At 53.1% G+C, this 27,148-nt stretch overlaps 1 protein-coding gene and 1 pseudogene across 1 annotated transcript; both read right to left on the bottom strand.

Moving 5' to 3' along the window:
• Nucleotides 1-278: 278 nt before the first annotated feature.
• LOC141938829 (scavenger receptor cysteine-rich type 1 protein M130-like) lies at nucleotides 279-18,897 on the bottom strand (annotated as a pseudogene).
• Nucleotides 10,332-14,677, bottom strand: LOC141938827 (syncytin-2-like). The gene is made up of 2 exons (XM_074857846.1): nucleotides 14,577-14,677; nucleotides 10,332-11,762 (listed from the first exon to the last, which is right to left on the bottom strand). Exons 1-2 carry the CDS (start codon nucleotides 14,616-14,618, stop codon nucleotides 10,452-10,454), a joined length of 1,353 nt encoding a protein of 450 aa, XP_074713947.1. The 5' UTR covers nucleotides 14,619-14,677; the 3' UTR covers nucleotides 10,332-10,451.
• Nucleotides 18,898-27,148: the final 8,251 nt, after the last annotated feature.

The raw sequence follows: 27,148 nt of genomic DNA, 5'->3' as shown, positions 1-27,148 counted from the left end.
ACCTAGAGCACTGCCAGCCTTGGCCGTCCCCACTCTGCCATTTCCCTCCTCGCCCCATCGCTAGCTCCTCCCACCTCTGGGCTCTCTCCAGTCCTTGCTGCTGGTTGCCCACGGACAGGCACTCAGTGGGGCAGCACATGTGAAGGTGGCAGCATACTGTCTCATCCCCCCACCTCTGTCTGTGCCTCTCACTGATGACCCTCGCTGACACCCCCCTGCAGCACCACTCTGTCCTTCCAGGAGGTATCTCCCCCTGTGACCTCTGGGGAAGGACCCACCTCTGTGCCCAGCCCTGGTGCTCAGCACTTGCCCAGCCAAGAGGGCCAGGAGCAGGCAGAGAAGGGCCCCCAGGATGATGCACATGATGACAGGCACTGAGACTCTTCCGCTGCTGGTCTGACGGCCTCGGGTGGGAACTGCAGGGGAGAGAAAATGGAAGGGGCAGCAACCAGGCCTGGGAGAGGTGGAGGCAGCACCAGTCCTGACCCCATCACACAAGGCAGCAGAGGCTGGAGGGCCCCAGGAGTGAGTGTGGGGAAGCTTCCACCCTGCTGACGTAATGACAACTCTCCCTCACACCCTCCCACCACTCCAGTGCCTCCTCCAGAGACTTTCACACCCCAGCAAGGAGCCCCTTCCATCCATCTGTGAGTCACAGCCTGTCCCTGGGGATACCCAGCCCAAGGGGGAGGACAACTTACCTGCTTGGGATGGGGATGTTGCCATCCTGGGTGTAGCTGCAGAGGAGGAAAAAGAGAGCAGGGCTGAGACACTGGGTATGCGGGGAGCGGGGACCCTCTTCCCCAGCACACCATGGGGGTGTCTGTAGATGTCCCTGACACATCCAACAGAAATTGCCCCTCCTTCACTGCCCGAAAGAGAAGCCAGGCCTGGGCCCAGCACCTCTGCTCTGGGAAGCAGGCAGGATGGCACAGGCAGCCTGGCGATAGCCCTGGGTCTGCAGGGCCCCACGGGTAGTGGCCAAAGGACATCCAGTTCAACGAGGCTGCTCCCTGACTGGCACCAGCCTCCTGCACTCTGCAGGAACATTCTTGCTCATGAGATGTCGGGGGCCATGTCAAGACCTCGTGCACTGAAGGTCTTCCCCATCTCCCTGCCAATGCCTGACCAAGGGGTTCCAGCCCTGTCACTCACCTGAGCAGCGCACGGCAGCATCTTCCTTATGCAAGCAAGCACCGCCGTCCCCAGGCCGGGCCCAGCAGTCCTGCAGGGACGGCTCCGTCCCCTGGCACTCCACCTGTTCCAGCCAGATGGGGCCCATCCCCATCCCAAATGCAGCCTCACGCAAGGCAGACACTGCACGGCCACAGCCCAGCTGCCTGCATGCCACCTCGGCATCCTGCATGTCCCAGGAGTCGTCACACACCGTCCCCCAGGACCCACGGTGCCAGACCTCCACTCTGCCCGAGCACTCATCCTCACCGCCCACGGCACGAATCTTCTCCCTGGCTGGAGAAGGCAAAGACCTCCCATGGCACCAGGACAGCAGGCAGAGCCCTGCCAGACACAGAGCGGCAAATCCTTACCTGTGCAGCTCGTGGAGTTGGGGCACGGGGCCAACGGGGTCAGGGGCATTTCTGGGCGTCCCCCTGAAGAAGGAAACACTGTGGTGAAGGGGCTGGTTTGGGGGATCATGCAGACGAGAGAGGGGCTGAGCTCTGCTGGTGCTTCCCTGTGCCATCTTGGTCATGGCAGCAATTGAACTGCAGTCATCCAGGGGACACGCACAGGACTGTGGGGGGACCCCGAGTGCTCAGCCCCAAGAGCTCCCTGGTTCACAGCACAGCAGTAGCTTGTCTGTGGAAGGGAGGCTCTTCTGAAACCTCTCTGGTCTCTTCTGAGACCTCACCTGGAGATGCCTCTGCCTCCCACAGGCGCTGCTGGCAACCTGGGTTGCAACTGCTGCTGGACATGTGTGGCCGTGATCATGTTTGTGCCACTGGCAGCAGAAGGGTCTGACATGGAAAGGAAAAGCCCCTCCAAGCTCTTTATCTGTGCTTGGCTATGGCCAATGCGGAGTAGAATCTGGAGTGACATGAGTACCCGGGAGGATCAGAGTTACCATTGCAGGAGATGTTGGACTCCTCTTGCAGGTCTTGGCATGACTGTGGGTTCCAGGGAGTGGAGGGACACTGCCAGAAGGAGCTGTTTCTCTCCCCACACTGCACGCGATCCAGCCAGGCAGGGCCAGACACCCTACCAGAGGGCTGGCGTCTTTCCAGGGATCCTCCATCCCCACAGCCCAGCTCCTTGCACACCAGCGTCACCGTGTTGAGAGTCATCGAGTTGGAGCAAACGCTCCCCCATGTCCCGTTGTAGAAAACCTGCAGACGCCCAGAGCAGCCGTCACTGTTCTCCAGCCTCAGGTCCATGAACTCTGGGAGGAAAAGACCCCAAAGGGGGAACAGGCTGCCCTGGGGTTGTGGGAGCCAGGACACCTCTGCACCCGAGGCCCTCAGCCAGGCAAGGGCAGGGCCAACATGTCCCCTTGGCACCCAGGTGCAAAGAGAAGTCCCTGATGGACAGACACCCCTGCCCTTCCCACTAACCCTCGGGGATGGCTGAGCTCCCCAGGACCCCCAGTGGGACTGAGGTTGCCCATGCATGGGTGTCCACAGGATGTGCTCAGGCAGGAGCTCAGAGGCAGCCAGGGACAGCCTCAGCCATGCCCGGCTCTCCCCACGTCCTGGTCTCCCCAGGAACCAGGCTCCCACCACAACTCCTGGCACAGACCTGAGCAGATGACTCCCACATCCTCTTTGTGCCTGCAGTCGTGCTGCCCCCAGGGCCCAGCTGGGCAGTCCCAGAGAGCAGCCTCGGCCCCGGAGCAGTTCACACCGTCCAGCCAGATCTGCCCGGAGCCTTCCCCGAACTGAGCAGAGCCGGCTGCCTCCACTGCCCCTCCGCAGCCCAGCTGGTGGCAGACGACGGCAGCATCAGACAGGTCCCAGCCATCATCGCAGACAGTCCCCCACATGCCCTGGTAGTAGATCTCCACTCTCCCTGCGCAGCGCCCGGCCCCGTTCACCAGCCGGAGCCACCGACTCCCTGCAGTGGGTACAAACCCCAGTTGCTGCCAGGGACTGTCTGCCTGCACAGACCATCACCTGGGGAGCCTGCACAGTGCCACTCACCCCCACAAATGACTCCCACATCCTCCACAACCCCTGCCGCCAGCGTGCTCTCAGGCAGGGAGGTGTTGCAGAGACTCAGGTTGGCCTCATGCCCTGCGCACCGCACCCCTCGCAGCCCCACGGGGCCTGTCCCTCGCTCAGGCTTTGGGGGGTTGTAGGCTGTCCCGGCCTCCCCACACCGCAGCTGCCGGCACACCACGCTGGCCTCCTGCACGTCCCACTGGTCATCCAGGACTCTGCCCCATGCCCCATCCTGGAAGATCTCCACTCGTCCGTCGCAGCGGCTCCCTCCACCCACCAGCCGCAGGGATCCAAAGCTGGCTGAGCCTGGGGAGAGCAGAGATGCCACGGCCATGGGCGGCACCGGGAGCATGGCACCCTTCAGGGAGGGGGGCGAGGGGGGATTTCCCCACCAAACTGGACAAGATTGAGCCTGTGCTGAGGAGAAGCGAGGGTAAAGCCTGGGCCCTCTCTGCAGCTCACACCCAGGTCTGTTGCTGCTGGGTGCACCCAGGCAGCTCCTGCTGGGTGGTGGGATGAGGCTCTGCAGGGCTCTCTGTGGGGATGGGATGTGGGTGTCTGCAGCCAGAGGGATGGGACAGAGCCCTGCAGCCCTGTCCTGGGCTCCTTATACAGTATGAGAACAGAGGAGCCCAGACCTGGTGGTGGTGCTGGGGCCTAAGCAACTGCCCTAGGGGCAGATGCCTGCCTCCGTTCAGTCCTCAGCTGTCCCAAAGTGGAGCGCTCACTCTGAGCAGGGAAAAACCTCCAGATGGCTCCTGGGGAAGGCAGGGTTTCTCCAGGGAGAAAGTCAGCCTGGTATGGCCATGGGAGCCCTAGCACATGTCGTACGAGGAGCGGCTGAGGGATCTGGGGTTGTTTAGTCTGGAGAAGAGGAGGCTGAGGGGAGACCTCATCGCCCTCTACAACTACCTGAAAGGAGGTTGCAGAGAGCTGGGGATGAGTCTCTTTAACCAAGTAACAAGTGATAGGACAAGAGGGAATGGTCTCATGTTGCTCCAGGGAAGGTTTAGACTAGATGTCAGGAAGTATTTCTTTACAGAACAGGTTATTAGGCAGTGGAATGGGCTGCCCAGGGACGTGGTGGAGTCCCCATCCCTGGAGGTGTTTAAGAGTAGGGTCGATATAGCGCTGAGAGATCTGGTGTAGATGGGAACTGGCAGTGCTAGGTTAATGGTTGGACTAGATGATCTTCAAGGTCCTTTCCAACCTAGTTGATTCTGTGATTCTGTGATTCTGGCACCCACCTGAGCAAATGACAGCAGCAGTGTTCCCTTGGGAGCATGGTGAGGCCCCCAGGGTGGTCACTGGGCACTGCTGCAGGTGGGCTTCAGTCCCGTCACAGTGGAATGAGTCTCTCCAGACAGGGCCAGTCTCTCTCCCAAAATGCTCTCCTCCAGGAATGGACTCAGCAAACCCGCAGTTGAGTTGCCGACAGAGAACGTGGGCATCCGAGAGATCCCAGCGGGAGGCACAGAGGGTCCCCCACGTCCCCAGCACCTGGACCTCCACCCTCCCTGCACACACTGTGCTGCCTTCACTAGCCTGAACCCTGTGTACTCTGGGGAGAGAGGAGGACGAAAGAGGGTGGATTGGTGCTCTTGTACCCTCTGTAGCTGGCAGAGAGGCCAGAGGGACAACATGCCCTTGTTCTCCTTCTGCACTATTTTCATGCCACAGACAACCCCATCCACCCCTCCTGCCCTCATACCCGGCTCAGCAGGGTCCTTGCTCGGTTCCCCAAGCAGCAGCACAGCCCCAGTGTTCAACACCCCTCCCTGTGTCCTTACCTGTGCAGCTGACAACAGCGCTGTTTGCGTGGGTGCGGGGCTGGTCCCTGGGGGACCCCCTGGGGCAGGAGGCGAGGAGGGATTCATTCCCCACACACTGCAGCTCTCCATCCCAGATGGGACCCACCCCTTCTCCAAAGGGACTTCCTCCAGGGACAGGCAGGGCTGCGTCACACTGCAACTCCCTGCAGAGCACGTCAGCAGCTTTGGGACCAAAGTGGGAAGCACAGACAGTTTTCCACTGGTCCCCATCATGGATCTGCACATGTCCTGAGCAGCGGCTCTTCCCTTCCACCAGACAGACAAATCCTGGAAAAAACCCAAAACAGTTGGGAGTTCCCAGAGCCATTGGCACTTACAATTCCACATCCCACATGACCTCCAAGCAAGCCGTGACCAATTCACCCATTGAACATCCCAGAGGAAGCTGCTGGGGGAGTGTTGGTGACACAAACACATCCAGGCCCCCTTGCACCCTTTCACTGCACCATCACAGCACTCAAGGGTGTGTGTCTGTGACAGACCCACAGCACACCCTGCAAACCATGTGGGTGCCTTTGTGACCAAGATGTGAGTCACAGACAGTTTTCCAAAGGTCCTCCTCATGGATCACTATACATCCTCAGGAGGGGCTGTCCCCTTAGAGCAGCCAGATGGATGTGGACCAAAGATACCTGAGAGTTCCCACAGCCCTCTGGCAATATCCTGACTGATCTCAGAGGTGGTCAAAGGGAAAAACCCCTGTGACATCCTCAGCTGCTCTCAGGGGGTGCTGATGGCACAAACACATCAGCCCCCAGCCTGCTGCTCCTCAGAATTCAGCACAGCACTTGTGGGCTTGCTTCTCTCCCAACAGCCACAGCTACAGGAATCTCTCAAAGTGCTGCTGCCCCAGAGAACTTGGGCTGCCCAGTACTGGTCCCTGGGCACTGTAACACCCAGAGGGCTTGGGGATCAGGGAAATGGGCCCAGGCGCTGCTGGCTGCTGCAGCTTGCTCTGCCCCATTGAGCTCAGGGCCAGGTGCGAAGATCCCCTTGGTGCCACGAGAAGACCCCTTGTTCCTGCAGGGGTCTTGGGCTGTGGGGGCACGGTTGGTGGATGGGACATGTAACAGGGCAAAATTACAGTGAGACTGTACCTGTGATTGGTCGTTGTGCCACCACCCTGCTCAGGCGCCTACCCAGGAAAAAGGTTCTCAGCCACAGCCAGAGTGCACTGCTGGTCATGCACGTCCCTGCCCATGGCTCGCAGAAGGCAGGAGAGTGCAGAGAAGAAAAGCCCTGGGCTTACACGAGCTCCTGGTGCAAGGGCAGGCACAGAGCAGAGACAGTAAGTGCTGACAAATCCCTCGTGGCACTGAGCAGCCAGGGGCTGGGGCAGGCAGGAGAGGCTGGGCAGCAGGTCAGCATTGCCTGGACGGGGCAATGTCCCCATGCTCAGGCTCTCATGGGGTGACCTGGGAGAGGAACGAGGTGCCATGTGCCACCCTGCTTTTCTGCCCAAGCCCAGCGCTTCTCCTCTCCAAGCAACCCCTTTGACTCTGCCAAGGGACTTGTGTCTGCCAGGGGACAACTGGACAACAGCTATCCATCTCATGCCCTTGGCCAGGACTGTGGGTGGCCACATGAGTCACTTGTGGTGCCTCTGGCATGGGGGCACCTGGCCCTCAGCACAGACAGACAGGTCCTGGATGAACAGGAGGAGAAAGATGGGAATCAACAGACAGTGCAGAACAGGGATGGAGGGTTCATCTGTGGCACCTCAGGGGCCAGGCATGGTAAAGGCAACCCTGGGCAGGTTCCCACTGGCCTTTCCCCAGGGACTGGGGACACCAGTAATGACAGTGCCAGCTCAGCAGTGTGACCAGCCACATTGGGCAATGCTCTGGTGCCTGACGGTTGATCCCTGAGGACACAGCCACGTTCCTTCTACAATCCCAACCCCAGAGATGGAGAACAGTTTGTCCCCTTACCTGAACACATCACTCCAGCGTCATAATAATGAGCGCAGTCATTTTCACCCCATCCGCTGTGTGTGCAGTCAGACAGGGCAGATTCGGTGCCATTACAGCCAACATCATCCATCCAAATAGGGCCAGATCCTTCCCCAAAGTGTCTGTTATTAGGAGCTCCAACAGCAGACCCACAGCCCAGCTGCTTACAAACCACTGCTGCATCATTCATGTACCAAGAGTCATCACACACGGTCCCCCACTGGCCTTGTTGTTTCACCTCCACTCTCCCAGCGCAGCGACTGCCGCCATTCGCCAGCCTCACCTCCACAGCACCTTCAAACACTGAGACAGGAACAGTCAGGACAGCGCTGAGCCCCATCACTGTGGGTCTGGGGGAAGTCCTGGGCAGGTGGAGTCAGAGGTACCAGGGTGGGAGCCCACTCCCCTCCAGGCTGTCCCCAGGGCACTTCAGGGGTCCCTTCTATCCTCATGGGCTGTGCAAGCCTGGGGTTCCCAGCTCTGGCCCTGCTGGGTCATTTGTGGCCCCACAGTCTTTGGCACTTCCTTCCAGCCCAACAGCCCCCTGCCCCTGGCCCATGCCCACCCAGGGCACCTGCTCCTCTCCAGCCAGCACCCTGAAAACAGACCTGTCCCCACTATGGCCCCCCCAAGCATACACAGCTGCTCCTCCCCAGAGCCCCCAGCTCCCCTGCACCACAGCCTGCCCTGGGCCCCTCCCAACTCATCCTCCACCCTCAGGCCTTTCTGTGTCCACTCTGTAGCAACATGATGGTCCCAGCCAGGCCTCCCAACCCATGCCCCCCCTTGTCTTCAGGCATCAACCCAGCCCTGCCCTTGTCTAAGATCCCCCAGGACGGCCACCTCTTTGTGAGCCTGTGGGAACAGACACCCCACTTCCCTTACCTCCACAGGCACAACCTACCCCTGCTCAGGCTGGGTCTCACCCTGACTCCAGGGCAAGACTGAACAGTCTACACCCCTTCCCAGCTACCCCTCAGGCTGACTGTGCCTCTGGGATAACAGAGCAAAGAGCCACCACTTAAGCCACCACCAGCTCACAAGGAACAGAGCTGGCAGAGCCTGGGCTCCAGGAAGGGTGCCCAAGGATGCCAAAACCATGGACACACCCAGCCACTAACGGCCATAAAAGTTGGAGTCCTGGAAACAGAAAAGCCCTTCTCCCATTCAGAGAAGCACAGGGTCAACGAACCTGTTCACCTTCTCCCGCTTGTCACATTGACACACAGGAAGAAGCCCCATTTCCAGAGGGATCCCTGTGGTGCTCCTTGGCCCCAGGACATTGTGACAGGGCAGCCGGCATTGACCCCTGCACAACTGCACCCAGAGGAGCAACTACAGTAATTAAGGGGACACAGTCCCTCTGTCCCCATCCTGAACCTTTCTGCAGCCCTGCACCAAATTCCTGAGGACAGAACAGAAGTGGGACATTGGCTTCTGTGTCTTTCCCTGCATAACTGAAGACTGTGGAAGAAAACATCACCCCTCCTGGTCTCATGCCAAGGCCAACACGGCCCGTGCTCTGCTCCCCTGCCCCCAGTACAGCCCCAGTATTCAACACCCCTCCCTGAGTCCTTACCTGTGCAGCTGACAACAGCGCTGTTTGCTTGGGTGCAGGGCTGGTCCCTGGGGGACCCCCTGGGGCAGGAGGCGAGGAGGGATTCATTCCCCACACACTGCAGCTCTCCATCCCAGATGGGACCCACCCCTTCTCCAAAGGGACTTCCTCCAGGGACAGGCAGGGCTGCGTCACACTGCAACTCCCTGCAGAGCACGTCAGCAGCTTTGGGACCAAAGTGGGAAGCACAGACAGTTTTCCACTGGTCCCCGTCATGGATCTCCACACGTCCTGAGCAGTGGCTCTTCCCTTCCACCAGACAGACAAATTCTAGAAAAAACCCAAAACAGTTGGGAGTTCCCAGAGCCCTCTGGCAGTTACATGCCCACATCCCATATCACCTCTGAGGAAGCTGTGACCAATTCACCCATTGCACATCCCAGAGGAAGCTGCTGGTGGAGTGTTGGTGACACAAACACATCCAGGCCCCCTTGCACCCCTTCACTACACCATCACCTCACTCAACATTATGTGTCTGTCGCAGCACCAGGCACCGCTTAGACAAACTGCTGCTGCGCAAGGTGCCCTGTGCTGCCTGGCATGGTCCCCCCGGCACCGCAGAGGTGTGCGCAGTTCAGGTCCAGGAGAAATGACCCAGATGATAATGACTGCTGCAGCCTGCTCAATCCCTGCAGAGCATGGGATGAGGTGGGGCCATCACCTTGATGCAGATGTAAATAGAACCCGTTCCCAGCAGTGTTATGGGGTTTGGGGAGGTTCCTGTTAGCAGGGAGATTTCACAGAGCATAGAAACGGTGCAGATGTTACCATGGGTGGTGCCTGCCCAGACTCATCCAATGGCTGCTCTGAGAGGGTGTCGTCAGCCAGGGACACAGGACTCTGCCCAGAGTGCACAGGTCCCAAAATGACAGTCAGGCAGAGGGGCAGGGGACCCGCACATGCCCCTGGGTTCACGCTGTCTCGGAGGGTAACAGCAGGCACAGCTGAGAGTCAGTGTGTGTGGCCAATGCCCCTGTTTCATGGGGCAGTGTGGGGAGCTGTGGGCAGGCAGGAAGGGTTGGGCAGCAGGGCAGCACTGCCTGCATGTGGCCATGTCCCTGAAGGGCTGTCACAGCCCCAGGGATGTCCTAGTGCCCACCTGGGCACACAGTGATGCAGTAGGGAGCAGCCAGAGTCAAGCAGCTGCCAAGCTCTGAGGCCTCACAGTGCCAGATCACACAGCCGAGCCCTGGGGACAGGAGGCGAAGGGCTGTGTGCCAGCCTGCTCCTCTGCCCAGGGCCCCGCGCTCGTGCTCTCTGAAAAGCCTTTTGATTCAGTTGAGGTACTCATGCCTGTGAGGGAGGATGAGCCACAGGGACCAGCCATCTCATGCCGTTCCTCCAAGGTGTGGTGTTCCATGAAAGTTCCCTGCAGTTTTCTCCAGCACAGGACCCTCAGCATTGCTGACTGGGAACTGGCAGAATGGGTGGAGACCAGTGGATACCAGTGATCAAAATGGGGCAGGGATGGAAGGTTCATCTGCAGCCCAAGACACTGACTGAAGGGGGCTGAGACCCTGTGGCAGGGTTAGTTCACCCTGGGGTAGGCTCCCTCTGGGCTTTCCCCAGGGACTGGGGACATCAGCAATGACAGTCCAAGCTTGGCAGTGTGACCGGCTGTCGCAGTTGAGACGGACACGACAAACATCAGATTGTGTGAAAGCGACCAAAATGGCTGCAAAAGCCCCTTTATTGTTTTAACAAGCTTTTTTATAACCTTCTTCAAAGTAGGTGTTCATACAGGGTTGGTTTACTTTAGTAACTAACAGTTCACGATTGGGTGATAGTTTCTCGCCTGAATCGTCAGGACAGTTCTTCTTATCTTAGTTCTCTAATCTTGTTTCCATGGCACTTCTCGGGACTTTCTGGCCTCTCATGGATACACTGGAATTTCTTCAAGGTTAAATTCTTCTTCAGTTAGACTAGAGGCAGACCCGCTGCCTCCCCCGACAATTCCCCCTTTTTGTATTTGTGCTAGAAATATTGCAGAAACAGTCTTCTGCAGGGCCCTTTGCAGAAGACTGACAAGACATGGCAACATCAAAAGCACAGTCACAATTACCAAGATCATGACCCCCACAGTTTTGACCAGAGATATCAACCATCCAGAAAGTCCCCATCCTTTAAACATCCTTGTAAGCCAATCCAATCCATCCTCTTCTGTTAGACGCCTCACACCATCCTTCAGCTGCTGTATACTTTTAAAAATAGATTCTGAGTGGTCAGACAAATTCATGCAACACATTCCTTCAAAATCTTCACATCCATGTCCTTGCGCTAAAAGCAAAAAGTCAATTGCAGCCCTGTTCTGTAAAGTAGCATGTCTAACACTATCAACATCAGTTAAAAGGCCACTTAAAGCTAAAGAAGTAGCGTTAGTCTGTTTGCTAAGCCAACATCCCAACTTATTCAAAGTCGTTAAGGCATTTGCAACACCAACTCCTGGTGCCAATATGGAGGCCGTTATGATCTGGCCTGGATTCCAGAATTCAACGTTATCTCGACAAGAACTTTCAAACCGATGAACGGTCCTTGGGACTCGCTTATGTTTTCGAGTCATATTCAGAATCATTGACACATTTGGTGTTAATAACGTGAGACGTCCGAGGCTACACGGGCCTCCATTCAGTTTAGATGGGACGCCTCCCCAGGCACGATCTCCACAGATTAGAAACACACCAGGAGGTAATGCAAGAGGAACAGCAAAAGATCGTGAGATGTTAGTCGAAGTATAATTGCACCAAGCAGTTGAATTATGATAAGCAGCATTAGTTGCATTCACATTTTGCCCTCTCCGTGTGGTGTTATAGGAGTAATTAAAAAACACACAAGCATCCATTATAACAGAGCCTAGCAACTCTAGCTCTTGGGGTTCTTGCGTAACCTGTGGAAGGTGACTATATACACCATCCCAATTATCTGTACAATTTTTTGAAGAGTTGCAAAGAGAGAAAGCCTGAAGGGTTTGTGGGATTGGCCATGTGTCTACTGGCACTCCCACCAAACAGGTGGAGAATGGATTTTCCGGGTTCGCAGTAGAAAGGCACAAGGTTTCTTGATGTGTCATATTTGCCAAAGTTACCCAGATATTCTGCTTGGGTTGTGGAACTACCCATCCTTCAGCCTGATGCAGGTTCCAGCACAGGCCGAACACACCGAGCAGGAACCCAGCGAGGGCCGGCATCTGTAGAGACACAAGCATAACCCCTGCCCCAGGTTAATAATTCACATGGTCCACTCCACTGGCCAGTAATTAGATCTCTATCATGCACTTTGATGTCTTTTTGCAAATCCTGTTTTGAAAAAAGAGAAGAGAAATGCTGAAAAAGAGGAGGTAAAGAAGAATTATCCCCGTAATGGAGAAAGTTAAGAACATAAACTGCTTTATCCAAACATGCCTGTGGTGGTTCCCCAATCATTCCCCCTTTTTGTTTTTGAAGCTGCCGCTTCAACGTACTATGTGCACGCTCAACAATTGCTTGTCCTGTTGGGGAATGGGGAATTCCTGTAACATGAGTAACACCCCACAAATTAAAAAATGTTTGAACCTTCTGTGAAATGTATGCTGGGCCATTGTCCGTTTTTATTTGGCGTGGTACCCCAAGCATAGAGAAAGCCTTTTGGAAATCTCGAACTACATCTTTTCCTGTCTCCCCGTTATGTGCTGTTGCTACTAAGGCATGAGAATAAGTATCAATGGAAACATGAACATATTTCTGTCGGCCAAATTCATTTATGTGAGTAACATCACTTTGCCAAATCTGTAAAGCCTGCATACCTCTGGGGTTAGTACCAAAATATACTGGTGTGTGAGTTCCTTGGCAGTCAGGGCAGGCGGCTACAATAGACCGAGCTTCCGCATGAGACAAGCCGAACTGCCGTCGTAAAGCTCGATATCCTTGGTGCAAAAATTGATGTGATAATACAGCTTGTTGCTTTATGTTAGGAACAGTACTCAGAGTCATAGCAGAAACAAGAGCGTCCGCTCTGGCATTACCTTCTGTATAAAATCCTGGTAAAGTGGTATGACTACGGATGTGCATGATAAAATAAGGTTCTGTCCGTAGTTGAATACTTTTCCAGAGTTCTAAAAGTACATCAAATAATAATTGATTGTCTGACATGGTCAAAACCACTTTGTCTAGTCTAGAAACTAAGTTAGCTACATACGCTGAGTCAGTTACAATATTTACAGGAACAGAAAAAATAGAAAAAACAACAGCCATTGCACGTAGCTCTACTACTTGTGGAGAACCATTTTGATATACTACTTTGTTGTTCCAGTTGTTGTTTTCATACCATACTACTGCTGCTTTACCTGTTTTTCCTGAGCCATCTGTAAAAACAGTAAGGCCGTTCACTGGTTCTGGGCGGCTTAAATTTTTTTGACCAAATGGTATTTCTCGGGCAAATTTCAGTAGCGGGTGTGACGGCAGGTGATATGACACCTGTCCTTGAAAACCCGCCATGGCTGCCTGTAGTTCATAATTATTTGCCAAGCACCATTCAAAATACCAATTTTGAACAGGTAAAACAATCTTAGCTGGGTCACGCCCTGTTAGTTCTGTACATCGTTTTCTGGCTTTTATGATTACATCAGCAATAAGCTCAAACAGTCCAGGAGCAGTTTTTCGTGGTCGGAATGACAGAAACATCCATTCTAGAATGTGCAGTGGGTCATCCCACTCAGAATTCCACTGCACCAAAGCACCAAATGGTACAGTTTTGTCAATTAGTACAAAGAGTTGCACCAATTGAGACAGATCTATTCGAGAAACAAATTTCTCGTGTATAGATCGTTCCACCATGTGAATTACCTTTAATGCTTCCTCAGTTAATACTCTGGGTTCTGTTGGATCATTGGAATTTTTTAATAATTCCAATAAAGGTTGCAGTTGTGAATTGGTCAGTCCGAGATAGGGTCTAATCCAATTCAGAGATCCCATTAACTTCTGTACATCATTAAGGGTTTTAACTTCAAGGTTAAGTTTCACAGGTTGAGGCATTACCTGCCTACCTGTGACTGTTAGTCCTAAATACTTCCAGGGTTCTACTTTCTGCACCTTTTCAGGGGCGATAACTAATCCATAGTGTTGTAATGAATTTCTAGTCACATTCTCCATGTCATTCAACTGCTCCTTGTTGTTTGATGCTAACAGGATGTCATCCATGTAATGGTAACAATAACTGGTAGGGAATCTTTCCCTTACAGGTGACAAAGCTTGTGCCACAAACCATTGACAAATTGTTGGTGAATTTTTCATGCCCTGCGGCAGAACTTTCCATTGATATCTTTTTGCAGGTTCTGCATGATTGACAGAAGGCACAGAGAATGCAAATTTTTCCCTGTCTTGACAAGCTAATGGTATTGTAAAAAAACAATCCTTGAGATCCATGACAATGATTTCCCAATCTTGAGGGATCATGGCCAGTGAAGGCATGCCTGGTTGTAGAGCCCCCATCGTGGCCATGACAGCATTGATCTGCTGCAGGTCATGCAAAAATCGCCATTTTCCTGATTTCTTTTTTATCACAAACACTGGAGTATTCCAGGGGCTCTGAGAGGGTTCAATGTGTCCAGCAGCTAGCTGTTCTGCCACCAATTCTTGCAGGGCCTTTAATTTCTCTGTTGGTAGGGGCCACTGATCCACCCACACAGGGCTATTCGTTAACCAGGTCAACACAAGCGTGGGTTGCCTAACACCCTGCAGCACAGTGGCCCCCGTTAAAAATCCGTAGTAATCTTCACCCCCCACTGTGACAAGCAATCTCTCCCCCATAGATTGAGGGGAGCTGCTGTCACATATGGTTTAACGACTGCTTGTTGGCCCTCAGGATTGGTGATCAGAATTGCTGTAGCTGGTGTTCTTGCTCGTGCGGAGCCTCCCAGCCCCACTACCCCTGTGTCCACATCCTCTGTTGGCCAGGTGGATGGCCACAGATAGTTAGAAATAATAGTCACATCGGCGCCCGTATCTAGGAGCCCCGCAAGCCTTACTGTAGTCGGTGAATGTCCATGATTTGACAGCGTGCACGTCATATGTGGTCGAGATGATGAGACAGTCTGAGACCAGCACACTTGAGGGGGTCCTGTAGAACCGAAGCCTCCATTGCCTCGCAGTCGCTGTTCTGCTTTTGGGACACAACTCAAAAAAGGAACAAGTTGAGCAAGACGAGTACCTTTTGGAATCGTAACAGGTGGATAAAGGGTCGAAACTAATGCACAAATTTGACCCGTAAAGTCAGCATCAATGACTCCCACATGCACGATTAATCCGTTTAAGGTGCTACTTGATCTTCCTATAAGTAACGCACTCAGTCCTCGTCCTATGGGACCCCTCGCCTCAAGAGGGACCTTAACAATGTCTTTTGTAACTATAGTTATTGTGTCGGCGGTGGATACATCCAACCCTGCTGAGCCAGTAGTTGCGGCTGATAGCTGCTCACAGAGGGGATTTGACCTGCTGTCTGGAGGGGATTTGATGTCCTCGCGCGCCCTCTCGCGCTCCTCTTGTGGTTTCCCTGTATCGGTTGCCCGTTAGCATGAAACTTGGAACGACATTGTTTCGCGAAATGTCCCGATTTCCCACATTTATTGCAATTAGTTCCTGGTGGGACAGTCATGGGCTGCTTGCCTGCCGACCTTCTGTTCGGGCAATTTACTTTCATATGACCGTCTTTACCACATCCAAAGCATTTTCCTGTATTTCGCATGTTCATGGCAGTAGCTAAAGCCGCCATTTTATGTTCCACTGTACCAACCTTTGAACATGCGGCCACCATGTCAGGAATAGAAGGATCTCCTGGTAAAGACTGTATTATCTTTTGGCAGTCCTCATTAGCATTATCCTTTGATAGCTGTTTGCATAACATTTGTCTTAACGTTTCATCTTCTACCTGTTTCTCCAATGCAGCAGATATTTTTTCTACAAATTGCAAAAAGGGTTCTTTAGGACCTTGCCGGATAGCAATATACTTCTGTTTTGGAGCTGCCATTTCCATGGTTCGCTTTAATGCTGTAATCCCTATGTGTTGTGCCTGTTCAAGGACAATCGGAGGCCACGTAGCTTGCAGCTGAGGGTTACTAAATGGTCCCTCGCCAAGCAAGGCGTCTTCTCCGAGTCCTAACCTCGGATTGTCTTGTGGCAGTCGAGCATTATTTTGTGCAGCTGCTCGTGCCATCTGCCTCCAAGTAGATTGAAACACTTGTAATTGTACTGGCTGAAACAGCACTTGTGCGAGATGTGTAACATCATATGGACACAACAAATCTGTGCTGATTATTCGAATAAGTTGCATCACCTCAGGAGAATTGATTCCAAATTTCTGTGCTTTATTCTGCAAATCCTGCACCACCTTCCAACTGATCGGATTGTGCTCATCATGCTCATTTGTGCCTGCAACAGCTTTATAAACAGGGAATGCACCATAAGCCTCTGCTGCTATATCTACAGGCTTTGGACATGCCGGGGTTGGAGAGTACGGGCTGAGGCGTTCAACCAGATGCCAGTTGCCAGCCTCAGCAGCATACTTTCTAACTCCCTCCCAAAATCGATCAGGGGACCTTGGAATTACAGTTACTGTGGATGGAGGGAGAGTCCATGGCTGGGCTTTCTTCACCATGGGTTTATCTGTGATATGTAGAGTTTGTAAAGCCGTGGTTAAAGCTTCTTCTCCCTCACTTTCATTTTCGCTCTCGCTCTCTGGCTCTGTGTTACCCGCCCTATTTTCCTCCTCGGGGGGGGCTGATGGAATCACCCCTTCTGCTGCTGCGCCGCTAGGGGCCGCCGCTGCACCACTAGGTGGGGGGGGCTCCTCATCGCCCCGCAAAATATTTAATGGTGGAGGAGGAGGAGGTGGGCGAGGGCGCGATCTGCTTTTGCCCGTGAGGGGTTTCCTGCCTGCTATTCCTGAGGCTGAGGTATCCACTGCCTTTGTCCCTTTGCCACAGTCCTCCCCGTCATTGTCTTCAGGTCGAATGTCTGTTAGTTTCCCATCAGAGGCCTCACGCTCTATCTTCCATTCCTTTAAGGTTTCACTCAATAAGCGCCATGTGGTTGCCAACTCACATGCCTCTTTTTGTCCTTTAGAGACCTCATCCAACATTTTCAATCCTACTGCTTGCCATGCACTCACACTGAATGCAGTAACTGTTGTGGCTTCAAAGCCTTGCATCTTACTCCATAGCAAAATCTTTTTCAGGCTTTGTTCTGAGGTTTTAACCCCCTTTCTTTTTAATAGGGCTTTCCAGGTAGACAAAATTGTCTCCTCTTCCTTTGTTAATGACTGCCCCATAATTACAGTCCCGTTCCAGGTGGCTCACCTTTTTAGGTGTCGAAATTCAGGTCCGGACCAGGCAGATTCCCTCTGCTCTCAGCTACACCGGGCTCCGTCTCCGCGGCTCTTCCCGCCGCCGTTATACTTCTCCTTTAAATGACCACTTCGCTCTAATCACGTTGCTCTAATCAATCACGTCGCTCTAATTTATCACGTCGCTCTAATTTATCACGTCGGGGTCACCATTTGTCGCAGTTGAGACGGACACGACAAACATCAGATTGTGTGAAAGCGACCAAAATGGCTGCAAAAGCCCCTTTATTGTTTTAACAAGCTTTTTTATAACCTTCTTCAAAGTAGGTGTTCATACAGGATTGGTTTACTTTAGTAACTAACAGTTCACGATTGGGTGATAGTTTCTCGCCTGAATCGTCAGGACAGTTCTTCTTATCTTAGTTCTCTAATCTTGTTTCCATGGCACTTCTCGGGACTTTCTGGCCTCTCATGGATACACTGGAATTTCTTCAAGGTTAAATTCTTCTTCAGTTAGACTAGAGGCAGACCCGCTGCCTCCCCCGACAACCGGCCACATTGTGCTGTGCTCCAGCACCCGCTTGTTGTTCTCTGAGGGCACAGCCGGATCCCTTCCACCGTCCCAGCCCCAGATGTGGGGAATAGGTTGTCCCCTTACCTGAACACATCACTCCAGCATCACGGGCATAAATGCAGTTATGTTTACGCCATCCACTGTGTGTGCAGTCAGACAGGGCAGATTTGGTGCCTTTACACCCAACATTATTCATCCAAGTTGGGCCAGATCCTTTCCCAAAGTGTCCATACTTAGGAGCTCCAACAGCAGACCCACAGCCCAGCTGCTTACAAACCACTGCTGCATCATTCATGGTCCAGTAGTGACCACACACAGTTCCCCACTGGTCCTGGTGTTTCACCTCCACTCTCCCAGCACAGTGACTGCCACCATCCGCCAGCCTCACCTCCACAGCACCTTCAAACACCAACATTAGATGGGTCAGGACAGCACCAAGCCCCAGCACTGTGGGTCTGAGGGAACCCCCTGACAGCGTGGAGTCAGAGGTACCAGGGTGGGAGCCCACTCCCCTCCAGGCTGTCCCCAGGGCACTTCAGGGGTTCCTTCTATCCTCATGGGCTGAACAAGGCTGGGCGTGCCCAGCTCTGGCCCTGCTGAGTCATTTGCCATCCCACCACACAAGGCATCTTCTCACAGCCCAATGGCTATCTCCCTGCTGCTTATGGCCACCTGCACACTGCCCAGCTCTGCGCTGGGCACCTGCACTTCCCCAGCACCCCCTGAACAGCCCCATGTGCTCAGGCCTGCAGCTTCCCATGCAAACTGCCTGCCCCACCACAATCCACACCCACCCTCATGCCCAGGGCTTTCCGTGTTCCCACTGAGACGATCCAGAAGGTCCCTGCACCTACATCCCCTCCTCACCCCTGGTGTCAGCCCAGTCCCTGCACTGGGCCGTGTCCCCCAGGCAGGATGTCCCTCCACGGTAGATGCACCGTTCCCCTTCTCTCTGTGGGACACAAACTGTTCCTGTGGGGTCAGGGCTCCCCTGGAACAAGGGGGCAGGGAGCAGCACACAAATCCCTTTGGGGCACCCAAGAGCTTGGCAGTGCCCTGGGGGGATCTCTGGGTGCTGCCATCACCCACTGGACCGCCTCAGTGCTAGGGAACAGGGAGTCCCAAAAGGGTACCCCAGGACAGGGTGTCTATGAATCCAGACAAGCACAGGCTGCCCTAGATGGTGGAGCCCTGGAGAAGGAGATGATACTCTCTCCCACCCAGGTGGGCACAGGGTCCAGGGACTTGAGCACCTTCTGCCCCTCGTCTCAGGAGCACCCGCAAAGAATCCCCATTCCCTGACAGATCCTAATGACCACGCAGGTAGCTGCTGGCCCTGTGCTGTGGGACAAGGGAGATGGCACTTACCCCTGCACAGCTGTATCCAGAGGAGCATCCACAGCATCTGAGGGGACAGGAGTCCCTCTGTGCCCATCCTGAGCCTCCTGCCCTGTCCGCACATCCCTGCTGTACCACACTCCCTGCCACAGCTCCTGGGGACTCGTGGGGACAATGACGACGGGAGGGCAATATATCTCTGCTGATGCCAGCCCAGCTACAGGAGGAGCCAATCAAAGCAGCAGCCCCTTTTTAGACATTATCGGGACCTATCTCCCCTCCGACACAGCCCAACCCTCCAATGAACTTCTCCAGTGCCATTCATGACCATATATGAGGGATGGCTCCGCTGCAGGTGTCACGTCACTGTGGTGGTGGGGCGTCACAGGACAGGGTCAGTTGTAGTGGGGGAAATGGGTTTTTCATGCCTTGAACCCTGCTGTGTGGACCAGGAGCACTGAGCATCTCCTATACTGGGCACAACCAAGAGCCCAAACTGCGAGTGTCCAGCCATCCCCATGCCATGGGAACCACAGGGCTGGGACTGCACCGGGCGCTGTCAGAAAGGGAAGGAAATAGCCCCTGTCCCTGCTTCAGACCCCTCTGTACTGGAGCAGCAGCTGGGAAAGGGCCTTATCCCAGGCCAGAGCCCCATCCCAGGAGCGCTGGCTCACCCGTCCCTCCCTGGAGAGCCCCACGGAAGGTCCCTTCCAATGAGATGGAGCTGGAGCTGGGACATGTCCCTGTCCTGGCAGCAGACACACAGCTCAGACATATCCCTGACTCTCAGCATGTCACCGAGGGGCCGTTATTCCCCACGGGTGGCTCGGGAGCTGCAGCCTGCAGGTGAACAAACCACAGCCCACGTGACCTCGCAGCGCTCCCTGTGCTCCCCCCCGCAGAGCCCGGGCAGGAAGTCTGTGGTTTCCTCCTGGCGCAGACCCCAGGCACATCCCTGTGGTGCCCCTGAGCCATCCCCACCCTGACAGCTCCAGCCAGGGCTGCTGGGGCTGCTCCTTCAGCCTCGCAGCTGCTGTGATGCCCCTCTGATGCAAACGGCTGCTCTGCGCTGAGCCCCACGGCCACGGGGTGCCATTGGTGATGTGACCTCACACCCTCCTATGGCCACCACTGTGTGCTCATGAGTTACACTGACAGTGACCTCACACCCTCCTGCTGCCACTGCTGTGTGTGCATGAGTCACACTGTCACACGTGTGTGTGGTGTATGGACTTCTGCTGGCAATGTTTCTTCCAAAAAGCCATATTTGGGCACGGTCTAAAGATCATTTAGGTGACATCAGAAGCACCTACACAAGCTATGGGCCAGATCCTGCCCTATCAGCTGCTCAGGCACCAGTGACATCACAAGCTCACACACAGCCATGGGCATGCTCCTGCCCTATCTGCTACTCAGCCACAGGTGATGTCATAGCATCTACCTCTGACATTGGCCTGCTGCTGGCCTATCGGCTATTCAGACACCAATGACCTCAAACCCACCGACACAAACTATGGGCCTGCTCCTACCCTATCAGCTGCTCAGGCAGCAGGGACATTATAAGCACCTACACATGCCGTGGGCCTACTCCAGGCCGATGAGCTACTCAGGAGTGAGTGACCTCATCAGCACAGACACGAGCTATGGGCCAGCTTCTACCCTATCAGCTACTCAGGCAACAGTGACCTCAAAACAACCTACATGTACTTGTCATGGTTTAACCCCAGCCAGCAGCTCAGCCCCACACAGTCCCTCGCTCACTATTTCGCTAAATACAAAGTTAATTCTACCCCAGCCAAAACCAGTACAATGCCAGATGCCTGCTCCTGCCCTGTCAGCTACTCAGGCACCAGTGACCTCACAAGTACATATACACCCATTCTTCATGTTCTCGCTGTTGACGTATTCGGCCTCTGGTGACCTCACATGCACCTGTAGAGGCCATGCACCTGGTCCTGGCCAATCAGCTATTCAGCGAAGAGTGACACCAAGTTGGGCGGGAGTGTGATTGGCACAAGGGTAGGGATGCTCTGCAGAAAGATCCGGACAGGCTGCATCGCTGGGCTAAGGCCAACTGGAGGAGTTTCAATAAGGCCAAATAATGCGTTCTGTACTTTGGCCACAACAACCCCCTGCAGCGCTACAGGCTTGGGGAGGTGTGGCTGGAGAGCTGCCAGTCAGAGAGGGACCTGGGGGTGTTGACTGATAGCTGGATGAACATGAACCAGCAGTGTGCCCAGGTGGCCAAGAAGGCCAGTGGCATCCTGGCTTGTGTCAGAAATAGTGTGGCCAGCAGGGACAGGGAAGGAATCTTAACCCTGGACTTGGCACTGGTGAGGCCGCACCTTGATTACTGTGTTCAGTTTTTGGCCCCTCACTACAAAAAGGACATTGAATGACTTGAGCGTGTCCAGAGAAGGGCAACGAAGCTGGTGCAGGGTCTGGAGCACAGGTCTGATGGGGAGCGGCTGAGGGAACTGGGGGGGTTTAGTGTGGAGAAGAGGAGGCTGAGGGGAGACCTCCTGGCCCTCTGCAACTCCCTGAAAGGAGGGTGCAGAGAGGGGGGGTGAGTCTCTTGAACCAAGGAACAAGAGCCAGGACAAGAGGGAATGGCCTCAAGCTGCACCAGGGCAGGGTCAGACTGGCTCTTAGGAAGTATTTCTTTTCCAAAGGGGTTGTTGGGTGTTGGAATGGGCTGCTCAGGGCAGTGGTGGATTCCCCATCCCTGCAGGTGTTTAAGAGTTGCATTGACATAGCGCTTAGGATATGGTGTAGTTGGGAAGTGTCAGTGTGAGGTTAATGGTTGGACTGGATGATCTTCAAGGTTTTTTCCAACCAAGATGATTCTGTGATTCTCTGACATCACAAGTACATACCCAATGCATTTGTCTCCCTCTTGCCTATCAGCTCTCAGACACCAGTGACCTGACCACCACACTTCCCTCCACTTGTTATCTGCTCGCCTACAAGATAAGAAGGCACAAGTGACCTCACAAGCACATTCCAACCTAGTTGCTGTGTGCTCCTGTGGTGGCGTAATCTGATATGGCAACCCCCACCCAGTCACTTGCTCACTCCCTAGCAGCGGGACGGGGGAGGAAACTTGAAGGACAAAAGTGAGGGAAACCATCTCCTGGGTTGAGATAAAAACAGCCGAGTAAGCAGAGCAGCAATCACTCAGAGCAGAGGATCGATGCCTGGCCAGACTCTGAGCAAAGGATATTTTGAAGAACATCCCTCACTCCCCCAATTTTATTGCTGATCACGACGTCATATGGTGTGGTGTATTGATTTGGTCAGTTGGGGTCAGCTGTCCTGGCTTTGTCCCATCCCAGCCTCTTGCCACCCCCAGCCTCCTGCTTGTCAGCGCAGAGGGAGAAAGCGAGAAGGCCTTGAAGCTCTGCAAGCACTGCTCAGCAACAGCTACGATGTTGGGGTGTTATCAAAGCTGTTTTGGCCACCAAGGCAAAGCACAGCACCATAGGGGCTGCTGAGAAGAAAATTAACTCCATCCCAGTCAGACCCAGTGCAATCCCCACCCCTTATTCCATGCCATGTGCATCCTGCTCAGCTCCTACCGTATTCAATACATCATCCACCACCACCACCCCCTTCCCTATCCCTTGACATGACACATGCACAGCACACTGGGTTTGGCTGGTGTGGCTCAGTCGGACCTGGACAAGTCCCAGCACACGCCTGACTTCTCCCCTCACTCAGTCAGGCAGAGTCTTTGGAAACATTCAGTCAGGTTATCAACCTAAGGACAAGAAAATTTATGTAGCACCAGCCTGCACCCCACAGTGGTCTTACAGGTAGCTGACCCCCCACAGCCATGTGGAAAAGGAGTTCCCCACCAGCACACTACCCTTCTGTTTGGCACCTCAAAATCCAGTTTGTGGTTCATGGGCAAACTGGTGAGTTCCTCTGGCTCACACGGTCTTTATGGGAATCCCCTCTGGGTCTTTTCACTACTGTCCCCATGCACATATTCTTCTGAAGTTGGCATTTTGTCCTGGTTTTTCGTGTTCACAGACAGTGTTGCCTGTGCCTTGCAGCACCAAGAAGAGCTCAGAGTCTGCCCCAGTCTACCCTGCCTGGCTATCTGGCTGTCTGGCAGGGCTGGGCTGCTGGGGTCCTTCCAGTCCAGCTGGCAGGATCGGGCTCTTCTTTGGATGTTACAGGGATGGTGCTGAGGGCCCCTTAGTGGTGTCCTGGGAGGGGCCATAGCACTGGGGCATGTTCCAGCTTGTCTGTGTCCTCCCCACCTTCCTGAGGTTCCCCCAGCCCAGACATGTCTGGACATCTGCAGCCTGGAAAAGTAGGGAACCTCCACTCAGCCGTTGACTTTTCTGCCTGTTCACATTTCAACTCTAATTGTTCATTCCCTTAGCTCTTATGAAAGCTGGTTTTATCTATTCTATACCTATGTGGTAATTGTTATATAGATTTAATTTCTCTGGCTTTATAAATTTTTATACACATATATAAATATATACACATATATATGTGTATAGAGGTATATATATTTAAAATGCTTTATCTAACCATAAATATTGTATAAAAATATACTTATTTATATCTGAGCACTCCCTTGTCCAAAGCAGGCAGGCAGCCAATCACAGGGCTACATAGGAACACATGGGTATGAGGGTGTCAAAACATGGCTGCCACCCAATCACAATGCAGTATGAAAACATGTGGGGAATGAGACTGTCCAAAACAGCGGCTCCCTGTACGTAATGACAGTGGCTTCCTTTGCTGACTTGCCTCTGGGTGCGCTGGGAGGGGAGGCTCCTCTTGCCGCCAGTCATAGGATTCCCTGAGAATGGGGGGGGTGATGCTGTAAAGCGATGGCCGTCAGCCAATCACAGAGCAGTACGATCTTTAAGACGCAGGTGGCTCACTCCCATAAAATGGCGGCAGCCATCCATAAAATGGCAGCCCTCCCAGTTGGCGGCCAGAACAAAATGGCAGCCCCTGGGTGTGTAAGGGAAGGGCCTTCTGCGTCAGATGTACTTCGGGTAAACCAGAAGGGTGGGGTGGGGAGAGCAGCGGCCCTTGCAGCCAATCCCAACAAAGCCCGTGACTAGTGGAGGGCAGGGACTTGCTGGGCAAATGGCCCCTGAGGCAGCTGGGATGGGGCGGGACTTCTGCTGGCAGCGGTGGGCGGGGCATCGCTCCTGTCTCACCTCCAGTGCCGGTGGTGCCCGTGCTCCTGGCGTGTTCCGGGGCAGGGACACAAATAAGCACAAGGAGGGCACGGGGTGAGGGAAAACTGCTCCTTGGAACGGTGCTCAGGTAACGGGCCAACGTGGCGTCAGAGCTCCAGGGTTTGTGCCTGACCTAAGAACTTTCCTGGCCTCCATCGGCTTCAAGACTACGTGACTCTTGCGGGAGGATATTGGACCTGCACAACTCTATGAGAGTTATAACCAGCAAAGCCGTTTATTTTTCCAATAGTACGTACTTCTGCTCTCACCAAAGCTCTTACTTCATAATTAGCAAATCAGCAATTAGACAGCTATCAACCTTTTCTCCTATCAGCATCAGACCCCTCTAACACGCGCTGTGCAGACCAATCACCTCTCGTTCACGCGCTGTTCACGCGGCGGTAACTTCTCACAGCTCAGCACTTTCCCACAGCTCAGTGTTGCAGCTCTCCGTTGTTTTTCCCTGACACCTTGGCACAGCTCAGCAGTTTCTTATCTTTCTCCCAAGGCTGTTTCTCATCAAAACCCTTGCTGTTTCTCAGAGGCTGTGCAGGGCTGACAGGCCGATGCCTCCCACATCTCCCCGTTCTTTGTTTTACAGCTGCACCTGCAAGACTTGTTTCAGAGCTTTATCAATTAAGGTTTAGAAAAACTTCAAAAAACACAGTATACCTAAAAGAATTCTGCAAAAGGCTAAAAACAAAACAGCAGTTACAGTTACTAGTTGAAAAGAGTAGGACAGTCTTTGACTAAGTATTACAAAATAAGGAAGATGCAGAATAGCACACTTACTTAATGGCGTACTAACATTCAGATGCGCAATCACTGGGGAACCCTGGATGCAGCGAGAATTTAGAGTGCCCTTCCTCGCAAACCGGAAATCCTACGCAATGCGTCCATCCGTAGGTGAGGCATCCAACATTGCCGCAAGCAGGTCCAGCCTCCAAATCAACAGGCCAAAATAACTGGCAATTTTCTTTGAGCAGAAACATCTGATCTCATCCTCCTGTTGGGTTCCACCCAGAGCCTGGCCACCACTCAGGGGGGAAACCAACGGAGTTTCTAATAAGGTTAAAGACTTGAGTTCTTAATTCTCAATATTGCTAAACAAAGAAAGTTGAATACACACATTCTTATAGCATTTCATCCTTATTAATAACTACATTTTGTCTAAGCTACATCTTTCACTAGTGACTAGCAAGCCTATATATGTCATTAAGGAGTTGCAATTACTGTTATCATTTTCTCTTAAAAGAGTTGGCAACTGCAGTGTGATTAAGGACAGAGATAGTGTATTTTGTCCTATTGCAGCAGCAAGCATTACCCATCCATTCTGCTTAAATGATCAGTCGAAGAGACCACAGACTGTCGGCACAGGGGCATCCACAGCACCCACAGCCGGCTCCTGAGTGTCCACCAAAAGCTGCCTCTCACACTTCAGGTATGGTCGCACGCACCTTGCCGGTAACCACCGGGGACCGTGACCTGTGGAGACACAAGCATAACCTCTTCCCCAGGTTATTAAAGGATCTGGTCCTTCCCAGTTACCACTCTCCAGGTTTTTTGCTAACACTTGAGTCTTGCCCTGGACTTCTTGTTGATCTGGTATCTGCGACGAGAAGTGACGCAATATTGGTGGCACCTGTGAGACAGGGGAAATGTTTAAAAAGTTCATGGCATATAATGCCTTATTTAGCCTTTCGTGAGGTGTAGATTGATACCCTCCATCTCCCCCTTCTTGTTGTTGCAATAGATGCTTTAACGTGCCATGCGTACGCTCCACAATGGCCTGTCCGGTCGGTGAGTGGGGAATGCCGGGCAGATGCTTGACTGCCCACTGTATGGCAGGACGCAGACACTGCTCCAGAAAAGGTATCAACAGACACAGGTACATATTTTAACGTTTCAAATGCAGCAAAGAGAGTGACATCAGATTGCCATAATTCTGAGGTGAGTCCCCGAGGGTTGACACCACTAGCTGTTGAAGAGAGGGAGTCCTTCTGGCATTCAGGGCAAGTGGCAGTGATGTCTTTAGCCTGATGCCTTGATAAAGAAAACTGGTTTTGTATGGCCGGGCACACATCGCGATGCTTGTGTTTCTGACATGGCGTTAGCTACACGGTGGAGATCTTGTTTCGTTTTCTCTGAAAGTCCTCTGGGTGATGTCAGTGAAAGATTCCTCACAAAATATCAAACAAGCTATGCAGATCATCATTAGTTAGGCCCAACAACGGCTGTATCCAATTTATGGCTCCCAACAGTTTCTGTAAATCATTTAAAGTCTTAACATCAGTTTTAAGTTTAAGGTGTTGGGGGACAATGGTCTGTTCACAAATTCTCCACCCCAGGTACTGCCACGGTGACGATCTCTGTACCTTTTCAGGTGCTATTTGTCACCCTATTTAAGATACTGAGTCTTTGGTTAAAGCAAGAGCCTTTTCCATCATCTCCTGTGTTTCTGCTGCTATGAGGATGTCATCCATATAATGATCTATAACAGCCTGGGGGACCTGCGTTCTAACAGGGCTCAAAGCCTTTGCAACAAACCACTGACACATCGTGGGACTATTTTTTATGCCTTATGGTAAAACAACCCAGTGGTACCGTCTTGCAGGTTCACTAACATTAATACTGGGAACAGAGAAGGCAAATTTAGGTGCATCATCTGGATGCAAGGGAATGGTAAAAAAAATCAATCCTTTAGATCAATTATTACAAGACCAGTTTCGGGGAATCCTTGTTGGGGAGGGCATTCCTGACTGTAACGTACCCATATCCTCCATGGCATCATTAATGCGTCGGAGATCATGTAAAAGTCACCATTTACCACTTTTCTTTAAAATAACAAACACCAGGGAGTTCCAAGGACTGGTGGTAGGTTCGAGATGTCCTGCACTTAACTGTTCCTGAACTAAATCATTAAGGTGACACAACTTCTCCATTGGCGAGGGCCACTGACCCACCCACACAGGTGATTCTGTTTTCCAGGTTAGTTTCAGGGTGGGTTTAGGGGTGGGTTGTGCTGCAGTGGCGATTAAGACAAATTTGATCCAATTTGAGTTCCCCATCGAGCCATACAGTCACGACCCCATGATGTAGCAGGGGTTTCCAATATAAATGGATGAATATTTGCTA

The sequence above is a fragment of the Strix uralensis genome, unplaced genomic scaffold (assembly GCF_047716275.1).
Source record: "Strix uralensis isolate ZFMK-TIS-50842 unplaced genomic scaffold, bStrUra1 scaffold_332, whole genome shotgun sequence".
In the NCBI taxonomy this organism is placed as follows: Eukaryota; Metazoa; Chordata; class Aves; order Strigiformes; family Strigidae; genus Strix; species Strix uralensis.
Note: the sequence above shows the minus strand (reverse complement) of the source record. Positions and strands in the feature narration are given on the sequence as shown.

Bases quoted from the DNA above. Each gene is read 5' to 3' on its own strand.
- LOC141938827 (XM_074857846.1), bottom strand. From the start codon at position 14,618: ATGACGTGCACGCTGTCAAATCATGGACATTCACCGACTACA. The intron at 11,763-14,576 runs GTAAGGCTTGCG...GTGTCTCTACAG, and splicing joins ATGGACATTCACCGACTACA to ATGCCGGCCCTCGCTGGGTT.